A 19,531-nucleotide genomic window follows, 5' to 3' on the forward strand; every position below is an offset into this window, starting at 1 on the left:
AGTTGCTGTGCTGTGTTGGGTGACAAAGAGAGCCCCTTACATATGGAGATATGGTACTCTCCTCCCCCTCCTCTCCCTAGCGCCAGCGCACAATCAGGCAGGCGTGCGCCATGCATATACCTTTGCATCATAGTACAAGGGTGTCTGTGAGTCTAGCATAGGTTTTGTACTGTAAGGGAAACTTCCGGTACACAATGCAATACTTATTCTAATTCTAAAACTTTTTTTACTTTGTTTATGTGATTTACAGTGCACAAATGCAAAGACAGAAAAACATGGAGTAATAGAAGTGTTTCTCTTTTTTAAAGCATGGCTTGAATTGGCGTTATTTTTTGGTGCAAAATCCCACCTTCTTTAGGAGATAGGACTTTGCATCAAAAAGCATGGGTGTTAACACAAGAACAATTCTCTGATGCAGCGTAACCCAAAGCAGTGCTTTGCATTTTTTTTTAGGTAACTCTTCATAACAAAACAAATTTTGCGCTGGCTTCTCTGCAAAAGTGTTGAAACCCCAATGCAAAAGGTTTGCAAATTTCGCTCTAAGTGTTCAACAATAGACAGCTAAATACGTATTGCATAAAAACGACCCTCTACATTCCAAACCCTTCTGGATAATGGAAAGATTATTTGCTATGCCTGCTCTGTGTAATATAGAGTAGTGTTAACATAATTTTCGGACTGCTTTTAGCTCCAAATTCAGGCCTTTTCTTGAAATGCTGATGGGCGGGAGCAGACTAAGGAGGCAGTTGTTCTTTGTAAAGGCGTCTTGGTTCCCTTTTTAGGTAGAGTCTGGGCAGAGCATGTGGTGCTCTGCAAGGCATACTGTATTTGGTATATGTGCTATCAGGCACTTTGGACATGCCCACCACTATTGGTTGGTTACTTGTGCTGCTTTTTAAAATTCTTTTTCTGTGGTTGGTTAATATTGTGCAGCTGTCCCGCCTTTCGCTGCTTGGTTTCCTCCCAGTGGACATCACCAATTGATTCCTTTGGTTGGCCACCTCTGTCCATCTCTTGACTCTTCGCTCACACACCCTACCCCCACAGTCACACGCAAATGCATCATCCATCCATTTTCTTATCTGGAGGGCTAACATTTAGGTTCTTTTCTACATGCCACTGGCCTGCTGAAGAACGTCGTGGTATACCAGAGGTAAGGTCAAGATTAAACAAGCTTTACAATGCCAATAGGTCTCACATTACTGATAGTTCAACCTATTGGCGTGGGAAATAATGCAATACCAATAGCTCAAACATTCAGTAATGCGAGACCCATTGCATTACAAATGCTTGTTTACGTAAGTGAGCTATCTAAAATTGTCCATTGAGGAAACTTTCAGAGGTTTGTTTTATGAACTATCACAACCATTCAGCGCTGGAATGGGGGACCAAGTACCTTTGCACAGTTACCTTTCTAAATGCTTGAATTTCTAGCTAAGTTTTCTACAAAATCATGTATAACTTAAATAGGTGGGAGTTGGTATGAAGAAACAACTAATGCTGTCAATGGTCTGATGGAAAAAAGGAGCGATCATGACTTGCCCTCACTGGGGATAGAATGGCCTTAAGAAGGTTGTGAGTATCTCAAGATTACTGCTGTTGTTTTGTAATGGATAGCAAGGTGGCACTCTGTGGAGTTTTAGTGACTAAGGATGCCCACTAGTTGGCAGATATAGTAGGCCTAAAATTGAAGGAGTGAGCATGTAAAAGTAGCACAGGGTGAGGTGCTGAAAAAAGGAAAACTCTGATGTCCTCAAGACAACATATATTGCACAATCAGAGAAAGTACCAAACAATTCAGAACATCAGGTTCCATAGTGGAAATAACCTGACATTGACGAGTGAACCACCTTCTGCATGCACACAAACACACAGAGGTGTGGCCTGGCGTGCCGTGCAGTACTATTTGTCTTGTGACAATACACGCCAGTGAGCAGAATTGTGACTCTCCTAGCCCCTTACTGTCTTAGCACACTCAGCGATTGATGTTGTCATTTGTATGTCACTCTTTGATTTTTATGCATACTATGTGAACACCATGGTTCACACCACGAAGGATGGACCTACACACCAAACAGCTGGTACAATGAGGGCATGAGGGGATATTTTCCTATCTTGAAGTGGAATTGGAAACCCTAGCATCTTTTTCGAATGTTATCTCCAGTGGAAACCAGTTCCTGCTGGTGGGAGAGAAATCCCCATTATTCAGGATGGAATCCAAATAAGGCTAAGTATCACAACCTAGTTTTCAAGATTAGACGGGACCAACATCTATAGAGGTTAATGCCCCACACTCAAGCTCACACTTGAGCACAAAACAAAATGGACTAAACAAGTCTGCACCAGCTGAGGTTCCACTAGATCTCCCGCTGCCATAGCAACAATAATATAATTCTAGCAAGGTCCCCAAGTGCTTCACTTTTCACAAAATGAATCATGGTCACTGGTAAAGTCTCAAAGGCTATAGAATGCAGACCTTACATTAAAACTTTAGAAACAGAAAACAGTTGCGGACTGGATCACTGATTCGGTCAGTGTTCTTTCTGCTCCAGGCCACTTTAAGTTGAGGAGAGAATCTCCCTATAAGCTGTGGTTTACCTCAGAGCTGAAGATTTTGAAACAGGCCTGTAAGATAATGGAGAGAGCATGGCGCGCCAGTGGCTATTGTTCCATTGCTAAACAGGCTCTTAGAACCAAACAGAAACTCTATTACGCAGCCATTGGGATGCTGAAGGCTGATATTTCACTGCTCGCATTGATCGGGCCAAAAATAATTCTAAAGAAATATTTGCTATTGTACAGAGTTTTGTGGCTCCCAGCGCCCAGGTCGCGGTGGCACCCACCTCGGATACTTGGTGTAACACCTTGGCAAAATTCTTTAGGGACAAAATTCTCAGCATACAGGATACCTTTTTGAACACATCCAGGGAGTATATTGCCGCCCCGCTGGGGAAGCAGGGGAAAGAAATGGGTTTTACCCTCTCTGCTTTTAGCTCAGTGGATAAGACCACTGTGCTTAGAATTCTTAAGGCACTTAAATCGGGATCACCTAAGGACCCATGTGGGGCTAGGCTTCTATCTGAAGTGGCTGATACTATCAATGTTGAAGTAAATCTAATGGTCAATCAGTCGCTTGGCGAGGCATGTATTCCTCTATCATGGAAGCAGGCATTGATTTTGCCCCTCCTTAAGAAGCTGTCTCTTGATCCTCTATTTCCTGAGAATTACCGTGCCATCTCCCTCTTGCCAAGTTTGGCTAAAGTTTGTGAGAAGGTGGTTACGTCTCAGCTCACCAACTTTGTAGAGATGTCTGGCTTGCTCCATCCAGTGCAATCTGGTTTCTGTGCTTCCCATAGCAGAGTCAGCACTGTTGGAGGTGACAGAGGAGATTCGGGAATGTCTGGATGCCGGCGGGAGAGCAGCCTTGGTTATGCTTGATCTCTCGGCGGCATTCGACACGATGCCTCATTCTCTACTCCTCGATCGCCTAGTGGAAATTGGTATTTCGGGATCGACATTGAGTTGGATCAGGTCCTTCTTGGTAGACAGGTCGCAGCAGGTCTGGCTTCCTCCTTGTGCCTCTGCGCCGATGCAGTTGACAACTGGCGTTCCACAGGGGTCATCGCTGAGCCCTCTCCTTTTTAACATCTATGTAACTCCGCTGGTTTATCTCGCGGAGTCACTGCGGGCTAAAGTGATGGCCTATGCGGATGATACGCAGCTTCTGTTTTCCTGGAAGAGGGGTGATGATTCTGTTGGGGTAGCGCAGCATTGTTTGTTCTCTGTGTTTCGTTGGCTGGAGAACGCACAGTTGAAGTGCAATGAAGGAAAATCTGAAGTGCTCCTGTATGGCTCGTTCCCAATGGATTTTAGAGAAAGGCTGTGGCCCCCTGATTTTCCCCACCCCACTGTGGAAAACGGCACTGCCAAAAACCTTGGGATCTGGTTCCATGAAAACTTGAACTTCTTGACACACGTGAAGAAGATGACGGGGACCTGCTTTGGCACTCTGAAAATTTTGAGGACATTCCTCCCTCTTCTGCCGGCTAGTGCCAAAGAGACTGTGGTCCGGGCCCTGATCTTGTCCCGATTAGACTATGCGAACGCTCTTTTATTTGGCAGTCCAGATTACCTGGCTAGGAAACTGCAAGTAGTCCAAAATTCAGCAGCCAGATTGCTACCGGGACTTTAATCCAGACAGAGTGTTCGCAACCATTTGGGTAACCTGCACTGGCTCCCAGTTGAATCTCGGCTAAAATTCAAAATGCTGTCTATTGCTCATCAGGCCCTTTATGGGCTAGGCCCTATCTATCTTCAGAAGAGATTAGCCTTTTATAAACCCGCCAGACAACTTTATTCGTCCGACCAACTACTAATACAGACCCCTCGGTTTAATCGCCATAGGCTTGGTGGGACCTCTTTTGTTCGTAAAGCTGGCTTGGCTAGGAATAGTCTACCAATGGCCCTCCAGGGCATCCAAGACCCACTGCTTTTTAAGAAAAAACTAAAATCGCTGCTTTTTTAGCTTTTGATCTGGTGGTGATTAACTTTCTGGAGCAAGCGCCGGGACACTTCTAGCAGTCGTGCGCTTTTTAAATTAAATATAACATAACATAACATTACTGCTGGCAACCCTGCACTCAGGTGATCACTGCTGTTAATCTTTCATTTGTTGAACACTATTTCTATTGAACATAAAAAGGTTGGAGAACCCTGATCCTGTTTTACATCGGTTGCAGCAGCACCACAGAGATGCCAGAATATCAACCTAACATGCTTGATTATAAAAAAAAAAATCATTTAATTTGAATATGTTGGGAAGCCAGTCTAAAAATCAAAACTCGCTTCAGGCTCTTCACCTTTCCATCCTACGGATGCCTCGAGGCACTATTCCGGTAATGGATGGATGTGGTGGATGAAGTGCCGATGATACAGAGGCCTCTGCGACTAAACATGTATAAGAACAAAGAACGACTGAAGAAGTTCTGGCCACATGTGGGCCTGGATGACTCAATACGTTTAGGAGACGCCTTAGAAGTAATAAGATCAAGTGTATACACCCGTGTACATTTTTTTCTGTGCGACTTAGCTTGATGTAGAAGTTATTACTTTAAGAGGTAATTAATACATAAGATATTAAAAACCTCCCTCGTTATCTCGTTTTCATACTTTTCATTGCCTCGCCGTAATTATGAAAAGATCACTTAAAAATAGAAAGGTTTTATCTCATTTACAGCGATTGCTCTTGGGCTAGGCTAAGGGTGGCCGGTGTTCGCCGTGCATCCCTCTCAAACCTGCAGCAGAGCAATAAACAGATTGGGAATAAGAATGGGGGGGGGGGGGAAGACATGGGCCGAGCAGGCTCACACCTCCCCCTCGCTGGAGATAGCCGAGGCTGGGCTCCGCTGATAACTGGCATCGGGCAGATAGTACTCATATTTACTCTTCTCTGTCTCTCACCTTTCTAATGACCTTGCTGGTTTCTCTTCACAGGGATGAAGACAAGTACAAGGCCAACTCATAATTATCTATTGGGCGCCTTGAGCAGCCAGGAGCATCGTAAATGTATCCAGCAATATCCGCCCATGCTGTGAGTTTCAGTGGCAGTCGTGGTGGCATCCAACAAGTGTTAGTCCTTTGTTTAGGTTGTGGTTGCACTGGAGTCAAGAAACTTGAAGGTGGGCCAGTGAATGTCGATGCACATGCAGTCAGTAGCAAGTCCACTGCTTCACATGTTACATGGTGCACAAAGATCCATTCAGCAATTGCCACCAAAGTTAGCATTGTCTTCTTTAGGTCCTGCAGCCGAGATAATGTGGGACATTGCTGTGGCAGGCTGAAGCTACAGATAAAGTCATGTGAGAGAGGAAGTGTGGTGTGCTGACACCTGGGCGTGAAAGTATGTCACCTTGTGCATTATCTAATGTATCAACATAAAGGAGCCCCATAACCACACGAGAAACCCTAAAGAATCAAATGCATAGATTAGCAACTGGAGACAAACCTATTTTTCTTATAAGCAAACTCATAAACCTATCAGTGCTACCCTTGGTTCATTAAAGCAAGCTGCACTCACACCACTTCATTGTAAGATAGAACTATTTTTACCTAAAACTAGTCAAAAGATTAACCTAGGCTGCATGCACTAAATCATGCTTCATAAAGAAACTGTGATATACTTTATTTAGTGGCTTTGCATCTATATTGTTTAAAACGACTCAAAATAGTGATTGTTGGCCACATTTCATTCACAAAACACATTCCTTTTGTGTGAGTTTCAATTTGCGAATACAGGCTTCTTTGTAAACCAGGATAAGGACTTCACTGCTCATTTATTTCATATAACATTCCGATTTTTATCTAACAAAGAATTAAACAAATTATGGGTCCTTGTTTGGTGATCATGATGAGCACAACAAATTACTAAAAGACCAAATCGGGTCAACCACATCATCCTTAAACAGGCACATATGTGAACAGCAAATAAAATTGACTCTATGTAATACTAAAGGAAATGGACAGTAAAGGACTATGTCATGCTTCTAAATAAACTTCCATTTGGCAATTGAAACACACCTAAAAAGACTGTGTTTTCAGAGGACAGATATTAAGTTAAATATTTGTAGCTGCTCAGGCAGAAGCACATGAAAAATGCTGAGAATTTAATTAGATATCCGAGTATAGCTCTTGTTCCCTACCACACCCGAAATCCTATTTGTGAAAAGGTCAGAACCATCAGAATCGTAGGAGACATGTATGGAAAGTGCAAAAAGTATCACGGAAACTATCTGTGGTCAGGCGGGCCCAACCCTAGAATCCAATCAGCCTAATTTTTAAAGAGCTAAAAAAGGCAAGGAAAATATATGTAGCTGCAGTAACCACAATCAACATCTGGGAAAAATCATAATAAGGAATCTGTGACTAACATCATAGCCCTAGCAGGAACATAAGACACCAAGTCAAATGCTAGAAAATTGAAGAAAATATCAGCATCATTCCCAAGCTAGCTCACACCACCAGAAATATAGTGGGCAAATTGCTAAATGCAAAAAATAGTTATGCAAAATGCGGCAGATCGACCAATTCTAGCAGACACGTAGGAGAAATGCCCAAAAGAATTTGATGAAATATGCTCACGTACAAAACACACACTCCGTCAAAACCCTCAGAACCATTGTAGACCCACATGAACCAAGCCAGAAATAATATTATCTGAGGTCACCTAGCTCCCTTCAACACCTACAGACCCTTGACAACACTCTGATGAAAAACCAGAAACATAGAGAAATGCGTTCTTAACTGAGACCCTTCAACTCTCCATTCCATACACATCAGACAGGAAAAACACAAGAACAATTTAGAAAAAGATCTGAATCCATACAAAGAACCCTTCAAAAACTAGGACCACCCTAGAGCACAGATAGAAAAGGTTTCCACAAAAAAAGGACATTTCTGTATCTCCCCAGCTGCCATCAACACACCTGAAGCCTAAGCACAGACATAAAAAATTCCAGAAAATTGACGAGCCTATCAGTAATTACCAAGCAGATCTCAACACCATCAAACCTCTAGCAGACACTTTGGAAACATATCTGAAAAAATCGAGGATAATATATAACACCTCTCAGCCAACTGCCCCACCCCAACAAAAGATTAGACAGTCGGTAAAAGGCCCACAATTTGAAACATACATCTTGGGCCAACCTCAAGCCTCCAACACCTGCAGACTCATAAAATTTAACAGCTACAGTATGTTCAAAACCCATCCTAGACTCATAATACGCACACCAGAACTTGCCAGAAAAGTATGGTTACAGTACTGAACAACTGAAAGAATGCCAGAATTAGAAAAACATAGGGAACACTGCTCTCAATGAACATGTAAGAATTGCACCAATAAACAATAACTAATAATAATGCAGTACAAAACGCATTGCCACGCTACCCTTCAGTCAGGCACTGGAACTTGAATTGGATACTCATGCATACTACTCCCCCAACGGATCACTGACATAATATCGAGGGACAGAATATCGACCATCAAGAATATCGTTGAAAAAATATCGACAGACAAAATATCGAGTTTCTATCTACAAACAGGTAAGTACAAAAATATTGAGTTAAAAATATCGTTTACTTAAATATAGTTTTTAAAAATATCGACTTTACCAAAAACAATGTTAAATTAAATTAATATTAAAAATGAATTACTAAAATATACTTAAAAATACTTAAATTAACTTATAATAATTAAATAATTAATGAAAGTTAAAAAAAATGTAATTCATATTTGTTAAAACATATATATATGTAACAAAATATCATTAAATAATAGCCAATATTATTAACGTACAATAACAAAAGTGTAAAAATTACTATTCCCACTTCAAAGACTGCAAGCATAGGGAAAGCGTTGGATAGCGTAGAGGTTACATTTACTATTCCCACTCCAGTGGGTGCAACAATAGGGAAAGCGTTGGATAGCGTAGGGGTTAAAATTACTATTCCCACTCCAGTGAGTGCAACAGTAGGGAAAGCGTTGGATAGCGTAGGGGTTAAAATTACTATTCCCACTCCAGTGGGTGCAACAGTAGGGAAAACGTTGGATAGCGTAGAGGTAAAATTTACTATTCCCACTCCAGTGGGTGCAACAGTAGGGAAAGCGTTGGATAGCGTAGGGGTAAAAATTACTATTCCCACTCCAGTGGGTGCAACAGTAGGGAAAGCGTTGGATAGCGTAGGGGTTAAAATGACTATTCCCACTCCAGTGGGTGCAACAGTAGGGAAAGCGTTGGATAGCGTAGAGGTACAATTTACTATTCCCACTCCCGTGGGTGCAACAGTAGGGAAAGCATTGGATAGCGTAGGGGTTAAAATTACTATTCCCACTCAAGTGGGTGCAACAGTAGGGAAAGCGTTGGATAGCGTAGGCGTTAAAATTACTATTCCCACTCCAAAGAGTGCAACAGTAGGGAAAGCGTTGGATAGCGTAGGGGTTAAAATTACTATTCCCACTCCAGTGGGTGCAACAGTAGGAAAAGTGTTGGATAGCTTAGGGGTTAAAATTACCATTTCCACTCCAGTGGGTGCAACAGTAGGGAAAGCGTTGGATAGCGTAGGGGTTAAAATTACTATTCCCACTCCAAAGAGTGCAACAGTAGGGAAAGCGTTGGATAGCATAGGGGTAAAAATTACTATTCCCACTCCAGTGGGTGCAACAGCAGGGAAAGTGTTGGATAGCGTAGGGGTTAAAATTACTATTCCCACTCCAAAGAGTGCAACACTAGGGAAAGCGTTGGATAGCGTAGGGGTTAAAATTACTATTCTCACTCCAAAGAGTGCAACAGTAGGGGAAGCGTTGGATAGCGTAGGGGTTAAAATTACTATTCCCACTCCAGTGGGCACAACAGTAGGGAAAGCGTTGGATAGCGTAGGGGTTAAAATTACTATTCCCACTCCAGTGGGTGCAACAGTAGGGAAAACGTTGGATAGCGTAGGTGTTAAAATTACTATTCCCACTCCAAAGAGTGCAACAGTAGGGGAAGCTTTGGATAGCGTAAGGGTTAAAATGACTATTCCCACTCCAGAGAATACAACATTAGGGTAAGTAAATACTTCATATGTTATTTAAAAATTTAAAAATGAATATCTATTAATAATTAATGAAAGATAATTAAAAAAATGTATATAATATAATAATTAATATATTAAAATTACTAACAATCATTATTTCAATTGATCACCTAATAATACAAATTAATTAAAAATTAACAATTAATTATTTAATAATTAAAAATTATTTAACAATTATTTCCAATTAAATAAATTTAAATACATTTAATTATTTAATTCATTATTAATAAATTACTTCCCAACCTATTCCCCTATAAACCCACAACTCGCTACAGAAAATAAAATATTAAAATTAACATAATTAACAATTAATCAATTAAATTAAATTAATTGGCAAATAAAAAATTTAAAATTACCCATAAATAATTAATAATTAATTCTAAATAAATACCAATAAATAATTTTACATATTTAATTAATTATAATTTAATTACTTCCCACCCAATTCCCCTATAAACCCACAACCCGCTACAGAAAATAAATTAGTAAAAATTACATAATTACCAATTAATCAATTAATTAAAATGAATTACCAATTAAAATTAATTAATTAACAAATATAAATTAATTAAAAATTAATTAAAAATGACTATCAATAAATAAATTTACATATTTAATTAATTATAACTAAATCACTTCCCACCCTATTCCCCTATAAACGCACAACCCGCTACAGAATTAAATTACGCAACAATTATAAAAACACAATTCATTAATTAAAATTAATTATTACATAAATACACACATTTCACACATATTATAACATAAAAATACACTATAAAAAATTAGATATTATAAAAAAATCGATATTTTTAATTATCTATATTATATACTTCGATATTTTAACTTTCTATATTTTTAACAGTCAATATTACATCACTTACCTTAAAAACGATATTTTGGTTATCTATATTCTGTCCTGTCGATATTTTGTCCAGTCTATATTTACAACTCGATATTATGTCCAATCGATATTTTGGACTCGATATTATGTCTGTGCTCCTCCCCCAACAACAATAAGCAAAATAAGCTAGAAAGAGAACATATATGATTGGTGCCCTTTGGGCTTCAACCATTACCCTAGCCAACGAAACAACTGTAAAAATAAAAAAGATCTTATCTGATTTTCCCTAAAATTGTAGAAGGATCTTAAAGACAAGGGATGCTGTGGTGTTTTCCTCCGCTATGCAAATCAAAAATCAAAAGGCAATCATCAATCATAAGGCAGGAAGCAGAAGGACAGGACAAGGGAGTTGATACTGTCTTTAAAGTAGGTACAGTGCTTGATTCTCCATATCTCCTCCTTATTTTTGGTTTAAAAAAGTCAATGTTTAATTTGCAAGAATTAAAGTTGGCAACTCTGCTTAAAAGCAATCAAAAATAAAGTTTCTAGGTAAAAATGCAAACCCAGTTACAAGAAATGATTTGCTCACATTAATCTAAGTTTCAAACAAAGTCAAGAGGAAATTCAGCAAGTGTGCATTTGGTTACTGTGAACAACATTTAACGCTATTGTAAAATTGTGAGAAAATGGCGTGTCTGGGTTTAGTGCATATCTGTACAATTGCGAGATAATCTAAACGTAATAACGTGTTATGGAAAGTATATTGCATGAACTACCTAAGAACACTGAAAAGCTTTCACTAACTTGAGTTATGTGGAAAACTGTTGCTGTTACTCTGCGTGCAGAAAATGTACACCTTAAATCAGTAAGTGGAGAGGAAAAAAGGTAACTCGGGCGAATGCAAAGGTAAAATAGGAAATTGAATAATCTTAGCAAAGCACAGTGATCAAGATGTTCGAAAAGGGCAGGCATACAGAAATTCCCCCTCCTTTATAGGTCCTCCCTGTATCGTCTTCATTATGAGTGACCCTGCCCCAATGCAATTAGTATTGCATCGGCTGAAAGCCAATACCCTGGGGATGAAAAGTTAATAACTATAATAATTACCGGCTATTCCAAGCTCAGCTCAGCAATAATGGGTATAATTTGCGGATTTTGGAACTAAGGCTTCAAAATCGGCATGTCCTGGTATATTGGATATTTTTCTTTGTGTAAATTTAAACAGGTTTGACCTACCGAAATTTACCTGGGGAAAATTGTGGAGGTACAAAACTCGTAATTCCTGTATGTGCAATGAAAGGAGTTCTCTCAACAAAGAAGGGGGAACAGGGGAGGGTGCTTTTTAAAGGGGTCCAAGGTCCAGGCCCACCTAAGTCATGCTCAACAAGAAAGGTTGGAACTGTTCCTCTAGTTATAGGGCTATCTACCAAATAGGATTAGTGGTGGATGGTTGGGCTGTAAGGGGAATAAAAGGAGAAGTGGGGCAGAGGAAAAGGGGATCGGGGGATCCCTCTTTTGTGGAACTAGGCTCCTCACACACCCAGCAAGCTAGGAGTCATGCTTCATCATTTGGACCTACTCCTCGTTGGACCGGCGCTGCAATGTCCAACGGGCACCCGCGAAGGGGCTCTTTATCGCAGATCTTTTGTTCCTTAGCCGTATGATGAAGTGGAGGTGTGTGGCCCGTGGTAGTGTAGATAGTCAAGTGATGAAGCATTACACCTAGCTTGCTGGGAGTGTGAGGACCCTAGTTCCGCAAAAGCGGGATCCCTGATCCCCTTTTCCTCCGCCCCACTTCTCCTTTTATTCCCCTTACAGCCCAACCATCCACCACTAATCCTGTTTGGTGGATGGCCCTATAACTGGAGGAACAGTTCCAACCTTTCTTGTTGAACAATGAAAGGAGTAACCACACATACCAGAATGTAATAGTCCTATGAATTAAATTTAGACACCATCATGAATGCCTTATATGTCTACCTTTTCTGTATTTCTGACAAGATACTAGGAGAATCTTCTTGAAATTTCCAGTTAACTATAACATGTACAACTACTTAAAAGTGGGGCCAACTCACTTTTGACATAGCCCTTTTAGTTTCATTCACTAACGGAATGCTGATTGCTACTTTACGTAGGTACAGACAGACACACACAAACACACCAAAATCAACATGGCTGTATGATGCAGTCTCATGTGTAATGTATTTTAAATATTTGAAGCCCAAGATCAGTAATCCAAAGTTCCAGTGGCTCATTGAATTACTCTTATCAAAAGAGGTGCTATTCAGTCACATGGGTTGTAAACGTAACACAAAATAAGCTACTGAATAATTAAATGTATGTGTCACTAAATAAATAAATAGAGCGCTTAACACATCTCTGTTAATTGTATCATTGAAAGTGCCTTATGGTTTCTTTTCTTTAACAGAGGCAGCTAATCTCAATATAGGTAGATAGAAGTTCCACAGCCACATGTGTGCCGTGATCACTGACACTTCCAGTCAACATCTGTCTGCATCAAAATCTGATGAATTAGCATTAACTCACATAAACTCACATAAAACTGAGACCTCCACTTCTGAGAACAACCAGTGACTTATTCTCACTCAAAGGGCCATATATATAATTTCCATTCACAAAAATTGGTATCAAATTGCACACTGACTTTTTGCTAATGGAAATTAATTATGTGAAACGACCTATGCACTAGTAGGTGGGTTAACAAAATTCAGAATTGTAGTGGGCTGCAAAGTGCAAACCAACCAATTCCATCAATATTCATGAGGTAGGCTATAAAGTAATTGACTATGATTGGACGTCATAATGGTCTGCTGGAGTTAGTCAGATAAAGTCAACTTTTGTAAGCCTGGCCTAAAGATATCTATGGCACCACCAGATAATCACAGCTTGTGCTTTTAAGAACTATTTTTTCTTAACTCTTTAAAATTGCATGTCTCCGGTACTACTAATTTGATTTTTGTTGTTTTGATGTCAAATAATTTATTACATTTTACTTTATTTTTCTAAAGTGGTGTGGAATTCTTCTTGTGTTGTGTTTTCACTTTATTACTGTTTGAAGTGCATAAATACTTTACACATTGCCTCTAAATTAAGCCTGACTGCTTTGTGCCAGGCTAACAGAAAGCTGAGCATAGGTTAATGCGCAGGCTTGTGTTTCAAACTGACAAGATGTGTGGTTGCTAATTGAGTACGATTTCACCCCCTTCAACCAGTAACCCAATTTCCTGCAGCGATCAATTCCAATTTACTTCCTTTTAATCAAGCTGGATATAGGCCTGATTGTTCCATGTTAGACAACATTGTTGCGCTCACTATATCAGTGAACCAGATCTTAAGAAAACAACCAACATTGTATGTCTGCTATTAAAATTACTCCTTGGCTTTCGATAGGGACCAATACAGAACTATAGGGAATATTGTTGAAGTAGGGGATCGACCATTCGCTACTACACTTTTTTGTGTCCTGATAACATGATAATACATTGTTTCAAGTGTAAGTTTCTGAGAACCTATCTCTCCAAAAATGTAAACTTTCAATTGCCTTAAACACGACTGCATTCTGTGTCCCTTACTTTTTCTCTTCATATTTTGGATCGGTCTCTCTATCTGATTAACACTGAGGGGTTTCCGACAATGTTGGGCGCTAAGCAAATTACTTTTTTAGCATATGCAGATTATGTAAATGCTAGCAGGTCTTCATTCATAGCTACTACAGCTACAGAATATCGACAGAGGTAATGACTTACTTAGCTTGGAGAAAACTAAGATCATATCCTTTGCTAAGCCTCAAAAACAAATAAAATGAGAAACCAATAAAAAAATATTGAGAAAGTGATCACTTTTGAGTACTTAGGCCTAACAATGGACACAAAGTTAACTTGGCCAGATCATATTTCGACTAAGCAAAAAAAAAAGGAAATTTGATTGTAAAATCATTGCAAAGAATCTCTAAACTCTATAGTGGTCATGCCATTGACCAATCAATAATGCAAAGTTAATTCCTACCTTACTATATGCTTCTGGTTGTCTTCACTGATAAAGCTATTTTTGATCTGAATAAAATATGAAATGGATCAGATCTCTACTGAACTTACGTACGTCAACTCCTCTCGCTTCAAACTAGTGCCACGTTTGCAGTTTATCTGCAACGGAAAACTCATTCAAACGATTGTTATTGGCAGAACTAATCAAATATGGAGGTGATGTAAACAACTTGACTCTAGCGACAGTCAACAAAACCTTTGCTAATAACAATTTACCTCCACTAAAGGGTCTTATGTATATCCCTTGCATCAAACTCAAGGATTTAATATGGGAACACTGAGGATTAGCAGTAGACCAAGAGATCTCCTTTCCCTACAGTCAAACTAACATGCACATTACATCATAGACTCCTACTGCTGTGCTAAACAGGTCTACTTAACGTCGTACCTCGAACCTCTACGTAAAATAAGTACCTCAGATTCTGCTTGATGTACACTCTCATAACTCAGTTTGATGGAAAATGGAACCAGCAGTCCTTGACTATCAAAAGCTACAACGTTACAAAGTCGAGTCTTTCGAACATTTGAATATATACCAGAGCACGATTTTTTATCAGAACCATCAGGCCATCAAGTGTTGCTTTTCATCAACAGAAAGACGTTTAATTTGAAAACTTGTTAAGTTTTAAACGTTCCTATTTGCATCTCTTAAAGGAAAGTGTTTCAATATTTTAATTGTTTTACAGGATGTTAAGTTTTATCTTATGTTCACCTTTTTAATGCTTGTTTTTTTCACCCTGTGATTCATTATTGTAAAAGAAATGTTTATTTTTTTACATTCAATAAAGTCTTCTACTATATATTCAGAGCTGACAACCACTTTAGAGAGTCTGACAGATTCGCAGGTAGTAAACATTGGGTGCCTAGCATCACACGCTAGTATCTTCACGCTCCCCTCTGCAAATGGTAACAAAACTTGTGGTAAAGCAAACATAAGTCTGCTTGATACAATAACATTTTATACGCAAATAGGTTTCTCCCTGTTGAGAAAGTTATGAAGTCATTGCGTACTGATCTGAACACAAAGCTGCCTCCAAACACGGGTCTCGGGCGTGCAAACGTTGTCCGAGGAATGTCTCTAAATAGTAGGTAAATAACATTGTACAAATTAAACTCAAAAGATTAGCCAGTATGCACTGCACAGTGAGGATTTCTAAAATCTAGCTACAACTACACCGTGATAAAAATGGGTCTGGCTGATGTAAAAATAAATTACCCCATTCAAACCGGAATTAAAGTTAATGTACTTTGATGCTATGTTTTCAGTGTGAACGCAGACGCACCTCTCATCACAAATATATCCATCAGCCTCACCGACAGAAAAGCTGCCTTGGGCTAGAGGAGGACATACTTTTCTATGTTTCTGTAATATGTTTAAATACAATGCGCTTTCCAAACTTTCACATTTAAAACAATAGAATGTCAAAAGGAAAAAGAAGAGCTGTTTCTTTACTTTAAAACGATAACATTGGAAATTAAATAATAACACATTAAAGCAAACAGCAGAGGTCAAGGAAATACTGCCATTTTCTTCACACCTGAATTACGTATGAACACTATGGAATATTACAAATGTTAAGGTAATTTTAAACAACTGAAAGCAGCAAGTACAAATTTCACTAATACATTACATCTGCATGTGGTGGTGAGTGTTCCTGTGGTTTAAGAGCTCTACTGCAACAGAGCACATCCGTGTGCCACACTCGCTTCCATGCACAGTATTAACTCTGACTTAGACTTACCTGCCGGCCTGGAGAACCCCTGAGATACTGAAGAGCCCAAAATCAGTGATCACCACTTTGCCATTGTCGTAGAAAACATTCTTTGACTTGAGGTCTTTGTGGAGGATTCCTTTAGCATGGAGGTAGCCCATTCCCTATTAACAATCAGAGAAGAAAGGAAGATCAGTCATGATGAAGAAAGCAGACCAAATGCAAACTATACCAGTCCTCAAGCATACTGGGTCATTCCTACTGGATGCCTCCTCAAGACAAATCAATCAGAGTCATGCTTTCTACTTTTATGTCCTCCTTGTTTCCTGTGGAAAAGAGAGATGACATCTCATATGCCAAGCCTCCCTCAGCCTCTTCTAAGGTTACCCTGATACCATGAGACAGCGCACACTTGTAACTGAGTACACTTCATAGCCTGCTGCTCTTGGATCCATAGTACAGTACAGCATCAGCAGTGTTAATACTCAAAATGGATCACTGACACTTACATTACTGGTCCGGTAAAGGGAATGTCTTTATGGATTACTATCTTTAAATAAATAGCAAATAAAGTTATCCAGCTTTTGCAGAAGCCTGAATGTTATAGATGATGGATTTGAAACCAAAATGTAATCATAGATCAGTTGCAATTACTTGATTATAAAATATATCAGTTATAGATTCATGCAGTATATATTTTGCTTATTGGAGCAAGGAATACAAGATTCAATAATTACACATCTAGAAAGGCAATTAGTACAATTAGCAGAATGTCAGGCATTGGAGAATATGAGCAGCATGTTACTGGGCGAGACATACATAATTGCAAGACACAAGGTAAGGAAAACAATTAATGTTCTATGCACAATTATGTTTACTGGATCCAAAAATATGTATATACACTATCAGTTTCCAAAGAAGGAACCAAACAAAGACACAGTAGTAGGATAGTTAAATAATTAGGCAAACAATGTAGAAATGTTTGTACTATTATATCGTCCGCAAAGTAATATTTTTAGTCTTGAAAATATAACTTGTCTGACACTTGATACAAAAATCCACAGTTTTATTATGTGTATTGGTCAGCCTAATAGCTCATTTGTTAGGCTCACCTTGTTCCCACGATGGGGAGCGGAAGAGGAGACAGGTTAAAGGCCAAAGAAGGGGCTTCAGCTTTGTACATTTGCACCCTTGTCAAAAAGATCATGTTTTTTCATTTGTAAACTGAAATGAAATTTAAATTCAGAGTCTATTTTCAACTTCATCTGCCAATAACTTGAATAATGTTATACAATTTACCTGGTGAAACCATGCTTGCACATAAGAAATACGTGGTTTGTGGCTACAAACCGATTATGACATATCCCTGTGCTATTGCTACTTCTTATGGTGTACACAGGTTATTGACTGCATGTTAAACTGGGAAACATCACTATCCCAACTACGACTTTACCACATGTTCCTTTACCATGCAAGTCGTTACAACAACATGCTTTACGGGGTGCGTTGTTGGGCAGGTGTTCGATTTTAAGTCCAACACCTTCTCTACTGATAACAGACTGGAGTTGGAATAGTAATTTATACTATTCCAGAGTCCAGCCCCCATAAGGCAAGTCGCTGTAAGGACTTGCATGGTAAAAGAATGCATGGTAACATCACAGTCTGGGTAGTGACTGTGCAGTAAAAGCATGCATGGGGAATGCATGTGGGGTTCCGTCAGACATCCTGTTTAACTTTGCAACTCTCCCCTTGTGGGTTGGACCTCTGGTATGTGCCTGTCTATTTTGAAGTACTGGGCTTCAAACGAGCCAATGCAGATACTAAATTCTGGAGGGTATGCACTCTTCTGGAGATTGTATGTATAGATTTCCCTCATGAATATAAGACTTCTTTAATGGAGGTTCCCAAGGAGCAATCAATTGCCATTTAGTTACAATAGTAGGTTGTCTCTGAATTCTGAGAAAACCAGAAGTATCAGAGCGTATTACAAGCTGATCAGAAAACCCTTTCAAGAACACTTTCAATGACATTTAAATAACTAATTTGATTTCCCCCTTGTGGTGCATCCTCCCTGTAACCGAAGTGGAAGGAGCTAAAAATGTCCACACCGAATTTCAAGTAACAGCCTGAAGCCTTGTCAGGTTTCAGGTGCAGTTGATTTTATTTATTCTTTGGGTTAGTTTCAAACTCGATGGGTGTGATCTGTGTCATCAACTCAGACATGGCCTTGGCGTCTAAGGAAACAGTAGTTATCGCAGGTCCTTTCTGCTGCAGGATGTCATGACATAATGACAAACTCAGAAATGGGAGTGAGGTTGCCAGATATTCGCGTGGTATTCCAAAGGAAAATGATGACAATAAACATGTTTATGTGCTATGTCAAAGCTGAACTCTGTATCTGTCAGCAAGACCTCACAGAAGGAAGCCAAGTTTTACCATAGGTAAACATATTTTACCCTTGGGAGAAAGTCAAGATTTACCCTGAGGAAGTTGTGCGGAAAGATAGTTAGAGGTAGACTTCGAATTTGGAAGATAAGGTACCCCATCACAAACATGACAGAGTACTTGTCCACCAAATCAATGGTCTGCCCTCCATATTTAGGGTAAGGAGGACCACAAGCTTTCTGCCAACAGAGACCTAGTTGGCTCGGTCAACTTGAAGCTTCCTCCAACAGCCTTACTGAGTAGGAGCCATCAAGGAATGGCATTACACTCCTGCTCCATTTACAAGTAGACATTGCGATATCCTTTTTTTCCTGTCCCTGAGCTGATGGACAGGAAAACAAAATAATTATCCCCACACCCGGGGAAAACACGCCGTGGGTGTTGGGGTCATTAGTTGTTTGATTTTCAATACCACATTCCCACTTTGGGAGTTTGCTTTAGAAAAGCAAAATGGTTGGTAAAGTTTGGTTAATACACCAAACGTTTTGTACCTTGATAGGAACGGCCATGAAGGCGGTTACTATCAAGATACAGAAATCATTGATGGGGCTGCAGTGATCTCTAAATATGGCAGACGGTAGTTTGTCAGGGTGGTAGCATAATGTCCCTCACAACCCTGATGGACTGTACTCAGTCGGCTAATCTCTAGATCAGGCCCTCAGTCTCACTATGGATCTTGTTAGTGGGACAGAGGCAAGAAACAGTCTAAATCTTAGGGTATAACGGGGTCAACTCAATGAAGAGTTCAATGACACATACTTATCTCTAGTGGGATTGTATCAAGACAGCATCCACCTGGGATCTCAGAGGTCGTTATTGTTCATGATCTTGCA

At 39.5% G+C, this 19,531-nt stretch overlaps 1 protein-coding gene across 1 annotated transcript in view; it reads right to left on the bottom strand.

The window, feature by feature from the left end:
* The window catches only part of KSR2 (kinase suppressor of ras 2), a 1,792,292-nt gene that overhangs the window by 222,967 nt on the left and 1,549,794 nt on the right, over positions 1–19,531 (bottom strand). Inside the window, exon 17 of the mRNA XM_086943271.1 lies at positions 16,284–16,417. Coding sequence (XP_086799397.1) covers positions 16,284–16,417 — 134 coding nt within the window. The remainder of the gene's footprint in view (positions 1–16,283; positions 16,418–19,531) is intronic.

Source organism: Lissotriton vulgaris, chromosome 11 (assembly GCF_964263255.1).
Source record: "Lissotriton vulgaris chromosome 11, aLisVul1.2, whole genome shotgun sequence".
Taxonomy (NCBI): Eukaryota; Metazoa; Chordata; class Amphibia; order Caudata; family Salamandridae; genus Lissotriton; species Lissotriton vulgaris.